The sequence below is a fragment of the Amblyomma maculatum genome, chromosome 3 (assembly GCF_055883805.1).
Source record: "Amblyomma maculatum isolate TAMU_Amacu chromosome 3, ASM5588380v1, whole genome shotgun sequence".
NCBI classification, from domain to species: domain Eukaryota; kingdom Metazoa; phylum Arthropoda; class Arachnida; order Ixodida; family Ixodidae; genus Amblyomma; species Amblyomma maculatum.
In genome coordinates, this window is record NC_139346.1 from 196,713,272 (window position 1) to 196,730,663 (window position 17,392).

Genomic DNA, 17,392 nt, shown 5'->3' on the forward strand with positions numbered 1-17,392 from the left:
TAATGATGACCAGCTGGTGTACGTCACGCAGATTTGTTGCATGTTTGTTACTCCCTTGCTGTAGCAACTTTAGCAAACTCTTCCATGCATATTCAGTCAATATCAGCTGACGATGCCGGCTTGTTGCACATTGATTTTAGCCTGTACATGTTGCGGTATTTGGTTTACTAGCTTAGTCCCAGCATACGACTGGTTTAATACGGCAGGAATTTGTTTTCCTTTTGCTGTAGCAGCCGTATCACAATTGGTCGATATTCTTTTAAAGTCTACAGCCGTTTGTACCTTTTGATGCGTATTTGGCGTGAAAAACATAAAATTTAGGAGACCCATTCAGCCCCCCCCCCCCCCCCGTTAAGTGTATGATGCCGCCGCGATAGCATTTCACGTACACGAACGGTGTCTTTCACGCTTTATTTGTTTTTATTTTTGGTTATTTTTTTATACATCGATACTTAGCATCAGCAAGCATTGACTTTCCATTCTGGGCAGTATGGCACCTTCGAACGCATTTTTCTATTTCATCATCAAGTTTCAGTCTGAGCCTTTTGACGCCTTTGAACCTCCTGCTTCCAAATTTTCAATCTCTTCAATTCATGAAATAATTACAATGATTTCATTATTATATCAGCGTTTATCACACATCATTCATTCATCACTTGAACCACAAATTACCATGATCCGATGTTTTTTTTTTTTTTTTTTTTTTTTTTTTTTTTTTTTTTTTTAAGCAGCCCCCAATTAATTCAGACATGCAGTGACGACTACTAATACTACTACGCTGACGGCTTTTCTGCCGAAGGAGCTGTTTAAGCTACCGCTTAAAAAAGCATTAGCGTCGGTAACATTGTATCCGTGAGCAGGCTAACGGCTTAAGCAGCATGGCCTGCTTACAAGCTACCTACAGGTAGTCGATTTACATTGGGACGACAAAGCGTACAATATTATTACTGGGAAAAATCTGCGAATCGTTAAAAACATTTTTACACCTGCATTATTACTAAATTAAAACAAAAATTCAGCGTTACAATAGGCGACCGAAAGATGTAGCCTCTTTTTTTTTCTTCTTTTTTTTTATCCCGTGAATTGGTGTGAGGCGTAGACCAGCAGACGTGTTTCAATACATGTAGACATCTACTATGACGTCTACGAAGCAACCTCCGTTTGCAGACGAACCCATAAACGCCATAGCAATGCCACTGCAGCAATACGTGCGAACGCCCATTCAAAGGTGGCCGACAGCAGCGCCGCCGCTTCGTTCGCCTTTTGCGAAGACAGACGTCCTCAGCAACATTCTACCACATGGTTTGGGCGTGCAAAGTTATCCCTTGTATAAGTCCACTCCCCTACCCCTGCATGGAAGATTGGGAGGCCGCCCTGCAGGACCCTAACGGGACCCCTGCACGGAGCTCCAGCAATGGCTGGCTCGCTGCGCTGTTACTGCAGCCACGGCCGACGGGACCCTGGACTAGTCCCTCCCCCCCCCCCCCCCTCCCGCTGTCTAAATAAATAAAGATGTTTGTCCGCCTCCTCCTCCTGCGGGAAACCATTCCTGTCATCTACACTGTGTAGTTTAGATCCCCTAACCCTTGTGGGTTAATTAATGAAATAGCCATCAGTTACCTGTCACGGTTGACAGGGGCAGAACAAAGAAAGGGAAATATCTTTCTTATCATAGGAGAGAAATGGGAGATGCTAAAAACTCCGATATAACAAAAACAAATTATTATAGCGAAAGCATGGCGCGTAACAAAAGTGTTCCAGTGTTATCCTCAATACTACTTACGTGGAATAAAAATGGCTTGTATTTTCGCATTTCCTGCGCTTTTTAAAACTTCTTGAATTAAATTTAGTCCCTTATTTTAACCAATGAGCACAATCACCAAAATTGATGATGATTAAAGTTAAACAAAGTGACAGTGCTAATGCACCTTTGTCGTATTTATTTCAACGAAATATATCAGTGGTTAATTTTTAATCTACTTGTTGTCAGTTATTTTTACCATAAAGATTCTGTGCCCCTAAGTACTCGTAATCTTCCCTATACACCAAATCTCCTCCGTGCTGGCTCGGCGATGAGGGTGCTCGACTGGTGAGCAGAGAATAATAATAATCATAATTGGTTCACAGGAAGGGAAAGGCGCAGTATCTGTCACACTTGTGTCTGTGGACACTTGAACCGCGCCGTAAGGGAAGGGAGGAAGGTGGGAGTTAAAGTGGAAAGAGAGAAAGGGGAGCCGTAGTGGAGGGCTACGGAGTAATTTCGACCACCTGGGGATCTTTAACGTGCGCTGACGTCGCACAGCACATTGACGCCTCTTTGTTTCGCCTCCATCGAAACGCAGCCGCCGAGGTGAGCAGAGAACCTAGTTTGAGAGAAAGAGAACCTAGTTCGAGCCTAACTCGATTTCGGTCCCGGCGGCCACATCTCAATAGAAGCGATGCACAAGGCGTCTGTGTTCTGCTTTATGTCACTGCACACTATGAAGCCCCTGGTGACGATTGGATTGGAAAACTTTTATTGTCAGCAATGAGCGATTTGTGGGCGCTACACTTAGATGGCCTCAAGACCGTTGCTCTCGGCGACCTTTTGAGCCCACTCACTAGCCCGAACTTGCGTTAACGGGTCTGAGCTGGCCAGTATAGCCTCCCACCGCTCAAAAGAAGGGACTGGTAGTAGGTCCGCTGGTGGCGGCGCTTTTTTGCAGCTCCATAATATGTGATCATATCCTGCTATTTCGCCGCAGTGTTTACAATTTGGATTGTATTGTGCTGGATACATGTGCGCTAATTTAGAAGGGCTGAAGAAGGCACGCGTCTGGAGCCGACGTCAGATTACTTCTTGCCTTTTGTCTAGTTTCTTGTCTGGTGGAGGATATATCCGCCTTTCTAGTTTAAAGTGATTAGTGTAGTCATGAAATGAGATTAGTGCATCTCTCGAGAAATTGGGGGAATCAACCTGGCTCACTGCTCGGCTGACATAACCTCGAGCTATACTGTGAGCCAACTCGTTTCCTTTGTTCCCCGAGTGTGCCGGCACCCATATTAATTCCACCTCTTTTTGCTTCCAGTCTTTATATCTTAAAATTCGCTCTGTCACTTTGGAGATCATGCCCCTCGCAAAATTGTTTATAGCAGATTTGGGGTCGCTAATTATGGTAACCGCTTTGGTGCTGACCGTCGCCATGGCGATAGCCGCCTCCTCCGCTGTCCCTGAGTAGTTTGTTTTTATTGAACCTGCCATTAATGTTTTACCCGAGTCGTTCACGCCCACGATAGCAAAAGAGTTGCCTCCTTTGTATTCCGCCGCGTCTACATAAACAGTGTAGAGCCTTCAACTTGGCCTCAAGGGCCTTTGCTCTTGCTTTTCTCCTGCCTTCATGAAAAGCAGGGTGACGAAATTATTCTGAGTCCACTACACTGTGCCTCCTAACCAAACCAAACCAAACCAAACCAAACCAAACCAAACCGAAAATTAATAAAAAAAATTGAACTGAACATTCACCTATGCTCCCCACTCCCTTAAATTATTCCATTCACTCCTAGCGCTCCTAGCTTCTTTTAAATTTATTCGATAGCGAGCTTTTAATTTCCCTGCCCTAGCTGCCCAAATTCAAGTTCAAGATAATTTTATTGACGTCGACGTAGAGATCCCTCCGCTTCCTCAGTAAAACCCTAGGAGGCCAAGGGATAGGGAGCCCCGCAGGGGGACGTATTTCGCAAAGCGTCTCGTGGAGAAGGCAGGCCTGCATCACATGGTGTGGACCTGCCCACACAATCCACCTGATGACCCATATGCAGTGCCAACTATTGAGGGGTGGGAGACTGCCCTGTCTAGCTCTGGGCTAGAGGCCCAACGGGCCCTCGTGACACGCGCGCGGATAGCAGCGGCAGCCGCTGGAGTCCCGGACTAGGGACCCCACCTACACATCCGCCTCCCTTATCTGTGCTCAATAAATTTTTTCAGTCAGTCAGTCAGTCAGTCAGTCAGTCAGTGCCAGACGAATCTCTTGCCTGTCCCAAAGTTCACCGGCTGTGATTTTGAATTTTAGCGCCGTTTCTAGATTTCACGCCGCAATATCCCTTTTCGTACAAAATCAAAAGATAGAATAGCTCAAGTTCTCTGCATCTAGCATGACGTCTTTGTATTTTCATTGCGACGTAGTGTGGGTCTATCTAATAACGTTGAAGTGCGTTGTGTTACACGGCGATAAATTCCAATTCGCAAAAGCGCGCCATAATTTCAAAACTGCCGCTTATCCATGACGTCAATGTAACTCGTGTTAATATTGGCACATCCAATGTTGCAATATAACGACAGTCATATCCATGCCTTGTAACTTTAATAACTATGTAGTAAATAAAAAAAAAAACACCGTGGTGTGCGATGTGTGCAATGGCCTGTAGCGCTAATAAAACGATGTAGCTAGTTCTTAGCTCTTCCGAGCACTAGTGGCGGCGTGGCAGTTCCGCAATCTCTAGCAGCGCAGCAGCGCCGTGTCGCGGGGCTCCTCGCTGTCCGCAGGCTTCGCGCTGTCGGCCGATCATTATCCTCCCGTCACAGCCCTTCCTGCTGCGATGGAGGAGAGGTCGATTACCGAGTACCTCAGTTCTTATTCGAATGTGAACAGCCCTGAGAGTCCGGAGGACGGGGTTCAACACCGCAATGGTCACCAAGGAGAGCGCACCATCGACCCGGAGGACGTGGAAGCGGAAGTTTTCGACTGGGTGCTCACCCACCTCGAACCCAGGTAAATAGACAACGCGCTTCTCACATCCCTTCAATACAGCAACAACGCCGACGGCGCGCAGCACGGGCGTCCTGCAGCTGTCAAATCGCCGTGCGTGCGGCGACACAGGCATATATATACACAAAACTGCTTGCCGGCTCAGCACGCACTTCGCTAGTTTTGTCCCGCGGCCTTTATGTCGGCGCCGGTTCGGTTTGCTTTGAAGCGGCTTCATTGCCGGCGCGATAAAAACGAGGGAATGATTAGTTCTTTCCCGCCAAGGCAGGCGACTCGTCTAAGTGCGCGACGAGCAATGGAAGGGATTTTTAAACGCGACACTTCAGTTAAAGTTACCTCTCGCCTTGGAGCTGGAAGGATTGTTCGGACCTATGTTTCTGAGTTATGCTTTTGTGTATGTGATGAATAGAGTCTTGAGGTTTCTGCAGATGATAGTACGATGAGAGCGGTGTTATTAATGGGCTGCGGCGACTTGCATGTGCGCTATGTTCGCGCTGTTGTGTGGCATAACGTCAGCGCGTAAAGCTCGGCTTGAATCAGTGATTCTGCTCGAACCCAAGTAATTTCGTCTCGAGTGAGTTGCATGGGGCGTGGCTCAGAAAGTCATCTGCTACTTTTCTTTTACATGCTCGTTTTAGTGTTGCATGCATTGCGAACAACCGGTTCTCTCAGACCCTTCATGTCCAAGAGACGCCATCAGGTTATCGCACACTACCCCTTTTGATTTGAGATGTGTAACACCAGTTTATAAAAGTCAGCATAACTTCTTGCGGTACCTTCACGATGCTGCCTATTAACTAGAACTCGACGCTTTACGTCGACAAGCTGCTACCACTGCTGCTGTAAACGTCTTCCTTTCGGGAAGCAATTCCTTGCCACGCCTTAATTTAAAAGCAGTCGTTGGACAGCGCTTTTTATATTTACCTCACTGGCAGTACTGCTTGCCAGCACCTTTACCGCACATCTGGCTTCGTTGATTGCATGTTACTGAGGTTGTTTCTCGGTATTTCTGTTTTTCAGTGGCAAGCTCCTAGCCTGCGGAAATAACTTAATGCCTGCCGCAACAGCTATTCAGTGAGGCGTCACTTAAGAGATAAAAACCTTCCTTGCAGCTTTTCATCTTTATCTGCCTAGCCGCGCATTATTCGGGCGCCGGTCTGTGTAATATGCTTTCTCTTTCCCCTGTGATGCTTCTCCCCTCCAGCTCCTTGCCAATCTCAGCGTGACCGGTCGTTATCCTTTCTGTTAGCGGCGGTGTTCGTTTCTTTTTTTTCTTTTTCCCTTCGTGCTGGCGTCGCTCTAGCTCTCACAGCCTGTCAGGTGCGTAGTAGGGAGTGGTGGGCTCGGCCCGGCCAGCCATCCCACTTGGCTTCTTGCTTCCCGGTTCGAGTAGACACGTCCCGCCGGTCAGCCGGGCCAGCTCGAGCTGAACACTGGCAGCAGCAAAACCGGCCTGATGCTGCTGCTGCTGCTACTCCGTGCCTCTCTTAACAGTGCCACTCTTCTCGGCTTCTAGCCGAGGCACGCAACCGCTCATCAATGCTGTGCTCTTCGGTATCTTCCTTGTATTTTTCTTAAATCCTCGTCTTTCGGGCCCCTTTCAGTCCGTTGTTGATGCGTTCACGCGCTAGATCCGAGCGGCCGGTTGCTGCTGCTGTTTCCGCGCTACGCTGACCACGTCGCCCGTCTTGTGTTCGTAATCTTAGTAGCTTTGCTTTTTTTTTTTTTTTTTTATGGGCTTCGTGTTCTTTGCCTTTTCTTTTTAGGTGGCGAGCAGGCAAGATTGTGCGGGGTGTGCTCCCTCAATGCGCCCTATTGTCGGCCGGTTCGACATTGTAGCGCGTAGCCCCCGATCAAGTTTGGTGGAAGGCGGTGGCACATAATGCGGCGCCGCATCTTCGCCGCTTGGACGTTTTCTCGAGAGGAGCCTCGATCGGCGAGCGATCTCGGCGCTTATAAATCTTGTATAAGCGGAACGGCCGCTTGGCCCTACCCGGGCAGTTTACACATCCGGGCGTGGGTCTCCTTGCAGAGGCTGCTCGCTAGCGCGCGCGCGCCATCTTTCGTGTTTATGTAGTTGTTTTCATGCGTCCTTTGTTTTTTATTGCTTTTTTTGCGCTCGGTTCTTTATTCTACTTCTGGAACCTTTCTTCCTTCCCCTTCGCCTCGGAATTTTGCTGAGCGTACGCTGCCTCCGGAACGTGCGGAGGCGACTTGGGAGGGAGCGCTCGCCACGGCGCTGCTGGGGACGGGAGGTTTTTTATAGCTTCGCTGTCTCCCTGAGCTCTCCCTCCTCCTCCTCTGAGCGCCACGATCTTGGGCCGCTGTAGCGCCTCCTTCGGGATGACTTGGCGGCCCGTCGCTTGCGTCTGTTGTGTAATCGTTGCAGGGGCAAGCATAAGTTAGCGCGATGTATATACGTGCCGAAACGAGGATTTGTAGAGCAGGTTTGGAGCGTTCCGATTTTTTTTTTCTTTTTTTTTGCCATTCAATGTTACGACTAAAATGATTCGGTCATGATTGCAGGAGTTGTCATGGAGTGGCCGCTGATATGTAGCTTTTGCGGAACCTTGCCTTGTGCGCACGTGGGCTAGCATTGTCTTCCATTATTTGCAAGCCTTTGGTTGGGTCTTAGAATAACATTGATGTGGCTATGAGCTTTGTATAATGTTCCTGTCTCACTGAGCAGCTCAAAATGCATACGTTCAATCGAGGATTCTGGCGCGAACCTGGCACATCCCTCGTCAAGGGTGTCACTGTCTCATCCTGTAAAATTTTTTTCAACACATTGTCGGCAGCTTTTGACCGGCGGATCGGGCGTAGCCTAGTGGATTTCTCAATCACTTGTCTCGAAAATCGCAGCGAGATTCACGATGGATTTGGGTACCTTATATGGATTCCATCCACCTTTGGCATTGCTGCTAGTTGTGCAGTTTCCTTTTGAACTGTGCTTTTGGGTGCATAGAAATGCGGCATTTGCTTTCCGGGCCGCGGCTCGCCACAGTTTAGCGTTCTATTCCTTGTAGCGTTGTTATACTTCATCTTTCGCTCTCGTGTTCAGTTGCTTGTCTAACTAGAGCAGTTCACATTTTTTAGACTTGTTGATGCGTTGTCTAAGTGTCCAGAAAAATTATCATGAAGCGGAAATGAGGAATGAACAGTACAGAGTGTCTTTTTGAGATAGTGTTTTCTTGCAGGCGTGATGCCTCTTCTGAAATTTTGGGATAAGTTTACCCGCACAATCGCCAATTTTTCAATTGCGCCAGGTGCGCGCCGAACATCACGCCGTCCGCGCTGTGCCTTTGATGTGTGATCACTAAACAATGATCTAGGCGACTACATTGTATTGTCAAATTCCGCGAATACGACTGCTAAACTACTAGCGCAGTGCAGCAACCGGCGGTAACATCTCGCCTTGGCGCAGTCAAGTTTTTTTGTTGTTTTTTTTTTTTCTTCAGTTTTGGTCTTAGCAGTGGTACAAAACAGTCCACAACAGGGCGGCGAGGGTTTTAGCTTTAGGGGGCATGGGACTAGAACCGTTCTTTTTGCCTCATCCAGGAGGGGGGGGGGGGGGGGTCATTTCCGGTTGCCGCGTTGGCTGCATCCGTCCGTGTCGCTTATTTGATGCATGGTAATGCATCGCGCCCTTGCTCGGCAGTTCTGCTTGGCTCGCACGCAGAAACGTCTTATATGGCCTTCTTTTTGTACGTCTGCAACGTTATCGATAGAGCCCAAGCCACAATGTCGGTGGTTGGTGAAGGAGCAACAAACTATTATTAAGTACATGAACTTTAACAGTACGTGGAAGTCTTTCTTCTTTTCTTTTTTTTTTTTTAACTGCTTTAAGACTTTCCGGGCCACGCATGTCACTAAGTCTCGGGTTAGACACCCAATTGCTGTTTATCAATTTTCTTTTGAAGGTTCTCTGCGATACCTGTAGTGTACACCGTGACATCGGTGCTTTTAAAATGGCCTCACTGGCGCATTGTTCGGTGTAGGCCTCGGGCAATAGCTTCGGCGCTGAAAAGGCACTTTTGGGCAGTTTTGTCGGCGGCTTGGTGGTGGCATTGTCGCCGGCCTCAGCCGAGTACTGCGCCGGCATCGGCGGCGTCGTCGACCGCGTGGTTCTGTTTTGGCCGGCGTCGCAGTGCACCTTTTGTGCCTCTTCCGCGGCGGTGCGGACGACGACGCGTGTCGGCCGGGGACGGGAGGGCTGCTATTTTCAAACCGGCGCGGCGGCGGCGGCTTTTGTTTTGCCTTAATTGCTGGAGACGACGCTTGCGCGCACGCCTGTGCAGCTGTTGCGCACGCTGCGCGCGTTACGTGAGCTACGTGTGTGCGTGCGTGCGACTGTGGCCTCCCGCGGTGGGGATCGAGGGCTCGTGTTCTAGCACCTACCCCCTCTCCTCTCCATTGCGCTTGTCTCTCGGCGGTCTGCGACGAGGATCTTACTTTCGGTCGTTCGTTCGTTCGGATGGGTCTCTTCTGGAGTGTGAAGATTGTAATCTGGGGTGGTGCAGTGGTAAGACGCCCGACTACTGTGCCGGAGTTCCCGGGTTCGAACCCGACCGCGGCGGCTGCGTTTCGATGGAGGCGAAACGAAGTGGCGTCCGTGTGCTGTGCGATGTCAGCGCACGTTAAAGATCCCCAGGTGGTCGAAATTACTCCGTAGCCCTCCACTACGGCTCCTCTTTCTTTACACTTTAACTCCCACCTTCCTCCCTCCCTTACGGCGCGGTTCAGGTGTCCACAGCTACAAGTGTGACAGATACTGCGCCTTTCCCTTCCTGTGAACCAATTTAACTTTATTTATGGCATGGAAAAGCAATCCCCTCCCCATCCTCATTGATCCCGACCGCAGACTACGAATGCGATGAGCGGTACGGGATGTGCGTAGCGTACGGTTAATAAAGTTCAGCGTTTTTCCTCGATTAGTTGACTTGCTGATCAGGTAGAGGTCGATTTATACCGCAGGCCGCATTTCTGTAGAGGTGAAAAGCTCTCTCTCTCTCTCTCTCTCTCTCTCTCTCTCTCTCTCTCTCTCTCTCTCTCTCTCTCTCTCCTTTTTTTTGTTATTGTTGTAATGACACAGCGTTCAATGCCCCGTTCATCAAATCTGACGTTGGCTTTGTCAACGTTTTAAGCGAAAAATCACCAGCACACCTCTGGTAGGTGGGAGCTAAGCTTCGGGTGACAGTGCTGTGGTCATTAACTGTCGAGTCATACTATAAAGGCGGATGCCCCCCCCCCCCCCCCCTCCTCCACCTACCTCTGAATATTGTTTTTCTTTTGGAGCGCAGTTTTTATGTGCATAGGTTGCACACCTGAGATGATCGAACTTAACGTTCATAGAAATAATAAAAAGTGGCACATTTTCGCAGACTGGTTGGTACATTACTGGACTTTTGAAGTTGACAGGACCGAGCGTTATCCTAGACAATGCTTTGTCCTGTCAACTGCGTTCTTTCCTGCGCTAAAAACAGTCCAGTGCAGTATAAACGCATCACGCAAACAGTGCCCAGGAAGGATAGGTCCGGTAGTTCGTTCCATCTGTGAGTACTGTCCAGTTACTTTTTTTTTTTCTTTTTTTTTTTTTCGTGTCCTCTTTGCGCCACGCGTGTACTTACTCTCAAAGGCATTCCTAACCAGCTAATCTGACGCTGTACGAAGCACCGTTGGATTTATTCTATGTACGTTACTTTTAATCGAGACCGAAATGGGTAATACCGAGTTGAGCTGAATCGTGCATTTCGTTTGTATGAACCGTTACGAATGCCGATATCGGCGGGCCTTCTCGCCGCATTCACCGGAAGGTGTTTGCCCTCGGGTTTCAGATAGGAGTACTGCGCTTTAGGCGGTCTGAGAAACACGTTGACGGCTATTAATGACTGTCGTATGTACTCCTTGCGAAGCCCCGTCACCATTATTTGAACAGACTTCTAGACCGCAGCCCTCTGTTCCGAAGGGTATGATCCGATTTTCTGTCGTCGACTCGCTACACATCTTTCGAGCTATCGAGGCGACGATGCCTTGGCGACTAAAACTAGGCCATATCTCGATCACTCTTGTCTCGCGCCGAGTTATAAAAGCGGCTCATTTTCCCATCAACCCTTTGCCGCGAGCCGTCAACCGCGACGCCTTATTCGTTCTTTTTTTTTTTTTTTTTTCATGGCTGCAGATGTTTTGGGGCAGCGGCGGCGAATAGTGGCAGCGCGTCGACGTCGTGTTGTTGCGTCCCCGGTGTTTTTTATTATTATTATTATTCGCTCGCCGGGCAGACAGAGGGCGTTGGCGCGTCGCGTGTGAGTCACGGGTCGTGTGTATGTGTGTCGCATAGACCTCTCCGGGAGACGGAGTGCATGTGTCGTAGGGAAAGCCCAGATCGTTCCGTCGCTCGCTGCTGCTGTCTCCTCCTTAGTTAAGTCTCTCCCTCATCTCTCTCCTCTTTTTTTTTCTACCCTCCTTCGTCTCTTCGCCTCCCGCTCGCCACGCTGACTCACGCCGTCGAGCGCGACGTCGGCTTGCATCAGCGTTTCAGCTGCATTAGGTGCCGCTTTTGCTGCGCGAATACGCGAAGCCCTTTCGGGGGCTTCGGGGGCGGCCCTTCAGGTTTTATTATTATTTTTTTTTAATAGTCGATGTAGCTTCGTCGCGAACCGGTTGGCTACACACAGCATTCTGGGTTGTTTCATCTGTTAGTCCGAGCTAGCTTTCCTCCGCCACTTTTTTTTTTTTTTTTTTTTTCTGTTCTAAATGGTTTAATTTTTGTACTGGCCAGCGCTTGATGAAGCGTTGGAAATAATTGCAAGCTCAGCATTCCGCTTTCGTGTCTCAGTCCCTATTTTTTTCACGGGGCAGTTTCTCGCCGGCTGGGCACTTCTTGTGTAACGGAATGAAAAAAGAAAATACGGTGCTCATTTTCTCTCGTAGCTTTCTATGGATGCTCGGCGCGTCCTTTGAAGTTTGGAGCGCATTTTGCGTCTTGCGCACCCTCTTCTCGCCTTTCTTGCCGCTTTGATAGCGGATAATCGTGGCCGTATTCTCACGAAGCCAAGGCTTAAGGCTTACTTGCCCCATCGGCAGCGAAACCTGGCGGCGGAGGCGCAGAAAATGTGGTCACGAAACCGACTGGTCGAGCAGGATTGTGACCACCCAGGAGACCGATCAGCAATCGGCAAAGGGGCCTTTTGGATTAGGGATGTATTTTGGGGTAAAGTTCGATTACGGTAGGTTTAAAACTGGCTTACGTATGATTGTTTTAGGGGCGAATTAAGTTGAATTAAAGGTAGATCAAGTTGGATTACGGTGGGTAGGATTAATGGTGGACCGAAAAGCAAGTAGGTGCTTTCGCCACAGTACGTTTCTTCGCAGGGCGCGGCAATGTTCGTGCGCTTTGAGTCATACCTTTACGTGGTGCTTCATAGGTGACGTCGCCCTTTGGAGATTGGCTGTTGTACTGAAGCAAAGAATTGAGGGAGGTGTGCGTGAGTTTTCTTGTTATCAGTGAGAGTATCGATATCATTTTTTTTTTTTTTTTTGTGCTTGCATTCGCCCTGCTGTACGTTATCCGACGTCGCATTGCCAGCGGAGATAAGGATACTGGGTCAGCGCCTTGAGGGTTCCGCTTCAAAAAATAGCAGCTGGTTTTCTTTGTTTTTGTAGTTGGCGTCCAGCTGATTGGCCCATCGGATTGCATAGTTGCTTCGAGCGAGGCAACGACAGAACCTTCGGAGAAATGTCACCCCCTTTGCCTGACGGGAAATGTGGCTCAGGCACATTCAGTAAAGGCGCTCATATTCACGTTCTGACCTCCCTCTCGGAGGTACTGTACCACTAGAAGCGACGTTGAACGCGCATTCGATGCCCAGTGCAAACGTGCTACGCTTTGATCTTTCCATAGCATGTTCCCGTCTCGCCCTTTTCATGCACTTTAACAAGCGCCCTTGGCTTTGACGAGTGCGTTCTTTATTCCTTTGAGGAAGCCGCAGTCGATCTTCCGTCTCTTATTTCAGTTCCTGGGAAAAATGAATGTAGTTTTAACTAGCGCGTGAAGGAAGACTCATCTTAGGCCGTGGTGTAGCTTTAAGCATGGTCATTGTTCGAAACCCGTGCAGCGCCGATTTGCACTCTCATGCTGGCTTCTGTGCAACCCGCCTGGTCAAAGATGTACAGTTGTGAGCAAAAGTCGTATAAAACACTCGGCCTGTGGTGGAGCTCGGGGAAACTGGATTGCGGCTTCATCTAGGAACATCTATCCGGGATCGAGACAATAGTGGCGATGCCCCATTTTATCAACATGCATGCACCACTGCCGCTGTCGGTGTCCCTAGATGGGATTTTGATGCAGTTTTCCCAAGCTCCGCCACCAGGTGAGTGTCGTATATTACCACTTTTGCTCACGACTGTACATGAAGGGTAGACGAAACGCGGACGAAAAAAATAAACGTTCCCGCACGGAAGCCTTAATTGTTGACACTGAGGTTCACTTGAAGTTTCGGCTCCCCTGCGGTAGTCGAAACGTCAAGTATTTTCATATTTTGGTCGGTGTTTCGCCTATCCTTCTTTGGAACTTTTGCCTTTAGGCGAGTGCTAGCGGTGCCAGTCTCGAAGTTCACGAGTGCAAGGAGGAGGAGGAGAAAACATTTATCTACGATAACGTTGCGCTTGTATCACAGCCGTGCCGAAAGCTTCAAAGCACGGCCGCGCGCCTTCATGAGCGGCCGTGTTCAAAGTAACGTGCATTAGATTTCTCGCCTTGTTGTCAGTCTCTGTGTGACAGAGCGCTGTAGCTCAACTGTACACCTTTTCCGTTTACATATCATAACCTGGGTTTGTTCTGTGCGCAATAATTTTCATAATTAGTCTGGCCTTGTACCACTGGCCAGACTAATTCGGTTTTCTTTTTTTTTTTTTTCCTTGCGATGACTGCTACAGTGGGCATATGCCATACTGCAAGGCGGTAAGATTCTTTCATACCGCAATTTGAATATACCAAAGACAGTTCATTAAGGCAGTCAATTAGGGTGACGTCACGCAACCGGAAGTAGAGCCGAAGGGGGCATAGGAAGGAATTAGGGCGCAATTTGAAAGTAGCGAAGACTAAAATGGGGTAAACAAGTGACTTAATGTGACATCAAGGATGTGACCTTACGCAACCGGAAGTAGAGCCGAGAAAGGGAATAGGAAGGGATTGGCGCGCAATTTGTAAGTACCAATGACTAAAATGGGTAAACAAGAAGTGAATTGAGCAACTAGAAGCAACCAACAGCAGCATCCGTGCTTTCTCATTACTCCAATGCAGATTCTGCAGTGCTCTTTAATTTTCTGTTTTGCTTATCTAATTTCCGTCGTGCCTTCTTGTCAGGATGATCGTGTGACCGTGCAGTTATAATCACTCCAGTGTACGTCGAGATGTCAGCGAACGTGGAGATTCAGCCAACCTTTCTTTTTTGAGGCTCGTATCGTCCCGTCTTCGTTTGCCCTTCTGTGAAAAGGGCGGCTCGGCGTTTCCGGCTGCGGGTCGCAAACACGCTTTGTGCCCGTCACTCGGCAGTAGTGTCTCCAAGGTCTCGCCACATGCCCCCGGTCCTCTCATCTGCTTCTGCTGGAGCCGCCTCGCACAGATAGGCTGCACCCCTCACCATTGCGATCTTCTCGCGAGCACCGTCCCGAGGCCGCGTGTGGGCTGCTAAATGCTTGAAGTCCTTCCATCTTGTGGGTGCTCTCATCTCCGCTATTTCGTGGTGGCGAGAGGCACTTGTTAACCGAGCTGGCTGGCTCGTTAGTGAAGTTTGGTCAAGGTTCGAGACGCTAGCGATCGCTGATGTGCGTTCGTTATAATGCGGAACTCTGTATACATCTAACATGCAATGAAATAAGTTTTCGCAAATTGCGCGTCTAATTACACGCTTGACTAACGGAACACGGCTGAATGTCGTGACGAGCTCTCATTTACCAGCTCCTGTTCGCTTGGAGACACGCTTCAGTCACAAACGTTTCAAAATATGAGCGATCGTCTGAGGGCATCTGATGTACAACCACTGCCTGTTGTGAACCCTGCCAAGTTGTATCCGTGGCGCCTGTAATGTTACATGCCTAGGTATAGTTCATCGGACTGTTCCTGCTGGCGCAACCAACTGCAGTCTTTTTTTTTTTTTTTTTTGCGTCAGTCTCGGTGGAATTGGATGATGTGCGGAATGAAGTACCAACTGCAAAGACACTAGTACGGATGTTGGTTTTGCACTGGAGGAGCAACGTTCATGGAACCACACAGGTTTGACTAGTAAAAAATGTTGGGGTTTGATCTAGCGCGTGCAGTGACGTATGCGCAGTCAGGCTGGCGTATTCAAAGCGCGTCGCCGGTCTCCATGTGTATTTTTCAGGCTTCGTTTGTGCGTGTGGGTATTTTTTTTCTTCTTGTTGTGTCTTGGTAGGGCACGAGCCGATCCAAGGGACACAGTGTAGTATTCATGTAGTGAGTTCATTGTGGTGAGATTTGCCATGTTATTTTTTTTTTTTCCTCGAGCCTGCTAACATAAACGTCAGACATGTCGTGTGTATTTTATTGGCTGGCTCTCTCACGCGGCGTTTCGTAGAATGGGCGTGCGTCATTCTTCGTGGGGAAAATCCCGTCAGTGCCGCAATATACGGCTTGGCGCGCGCGCCTGATCTCTCGCCTTTGTAATTTCCGAAAGTGCGAAGAAGTGTTTTCGCTGCTAGTTGGAGATTGAGTGGGACGACAGTTGGGTGGAAGCGAGTAGAGTCCGCGGTGGTGCAGTGGTCGCCGTTGCTAGTCTTGAGTGTATGCGCATTCTCGAAAATGCGAGCAACCCAGCTATTTTTTCCCCACTGCTGCTCATTAGTGAGGTTATCCTTACTGTTATCGACTCTATTTCTTTCAGCTTCGACGCTGAAAAGCACCGGCCTCTCAGGATTTAGGGAGTAATTCAGAAATGTCTCATACTCCCATGCTGCGTTGTTGGCGTCTAATTAATCATCACAAAGCGTTGACTGATGTCTCCTTGGGCTGTGCGATGTCAGCGCACGTTAAAGATCTCCAGGTGGTCGAAATTACTCCGTAGCCCTTCACTACGGCTCCTCTTTCTCTCTTTCCACTTTCACTCCCACCTTACTCCCTTCCCTTACGGCGCGGTAGAGGTGTCCACAGAAAACTAGTGAGACAGTTACCGCGCCTTTTCCTTCCTATAAATCAATCAGTCTAGATCAATAATTGCGCAGACATGGAATTATAGGGTTCCAAGCATCCGCAAGGCGCACGAACATTTTTCTGATTCATGTTATTCCTTGTTTACTTTGGTGTAAGGAGAATCACACTTGGTCGTTTAGCGCTGGCGATTGGGCCGCACCCTTTGGAACGGGCGATCACAGCATCACTGTCAGAGCTGAATCTGGCACACACACAAAAAAAAAGACACAAAGGGTTTACGGGCTGTCCGCGCACTCCACTTTCGTCCTTCGGCGAGAATTTGACAGATTGCCAGTGTTTGCCAGGTGAGCCTTTTCTCAGCAAGACTTCACCTTTGATTCGATGATCGATTCCCACCATAGAATGCGTGGGAAGTACACTGCGTGTTTATTGATCTTTCTTGTTCTCACTCGTACCGTTCTCAAGGTCGTTGTGAATGTCCCAGAGAAATCTCATTTAACGCGGCAGGCGTTTTAACTTAAGTAAGATGGTATTCAATTTACTAGGTATCCTGCGGAAACGCGAACAGCCTGTCTCATTTAAACTCAAGCCACGGCTGATTTTCGGAAGCTTTGCTCGGTAAGACGCGTTTTCTGAAGAAATGACCATGTTGACTGGCTGGCCATCCTCGACACACCTAGTCAAGTTGTTACAGTGGTTTCTCAAAGGACCACATCTTTCCCAGGCATGTATTTCGTTAAGGAGTCGCAGCAGCAGAATTATATGCGCATGATGCTCATATACCATTTTCCTCGTACTTCCTTTGATCATCCACACGAATGGCGTCTTGCCGGTATAACCTGTAGGTACGGAAATTTCCTGTAGGTACGGTATTCGATCTCCGCTGTGTTTTGTGTTTTCAAATCGCTGTCCTGGAGACAGCAAGGAACCGCGAATGGATGACCCAATATTTCCAGTACAAAAGACCTCCTGGAAGTTGAGTAGTATAGCTTTGGACTACGGCGCCCCGTCGGAGAGCAGGCGCCTCCGGAGTGTTCCGTAGCCGGGCGGGCACCGTCGTCTACCGCCCAGCCTGCGTTCCTCTCGCCCGCCCTGCGCTTTTCGGCGGCGGTCGTTGTCCACTGTAAGCGCCGGTCATTGTCTGGCTGGCCGGACTGGGCCGGACCGCGTTGCCGCCGCTGCCGCCGGCCGCGCTCGGAGCGTTGCCCTTTCTCTGCGCCGACGCTGACGAGCCGTCGTCTTCCTTTGTGCGGCTCGTCCGTCGCGCGCTTCGCGTGTGATGTGGGGAGGACTTGCGAGAGAACTCCTCGGGGCTCTCCTCCCTTTCTCGGTTTACGCAACAGCCACGCAGTCCATACCGATCCGTGCCCTGGGGATGAGGAGGAGGGGATGGAGGCGTGACATTGTCTCACTTTGGACTTCCCCCTTTCCTGTTCCTTTCTTCGCACCGCCGCTGCCCCTGGCGCCAGGAATGCGTTTG

General features: G+C 49.2%; 1 protein-coding gene across 1 annotated transcript in view; it reads left to right on the forward strand.

Annotated features, from left to right (window-relative positions):
• The first annotated feature begins 4,490 nt into the window (after positions 1-4,490).
• Positions 4,491-17,392, forward strand: part of LOC146197358 (uncharacterized) — a 93,396-nt gene continuing 80,494 nt past the window's right edge. Inside the window, exon 1 of the mRNA XM_084599171.1 lies at positions 4,491-4,748. Coding sequence (XP_084455297.1) covers positions 4,576-4,748 — 173 coding nt within the window. The 5' untranslated portion in view covers positions 4,491-4,575. The remainder of the gene's footprint in view (positions 4,749-17,392) is intronic.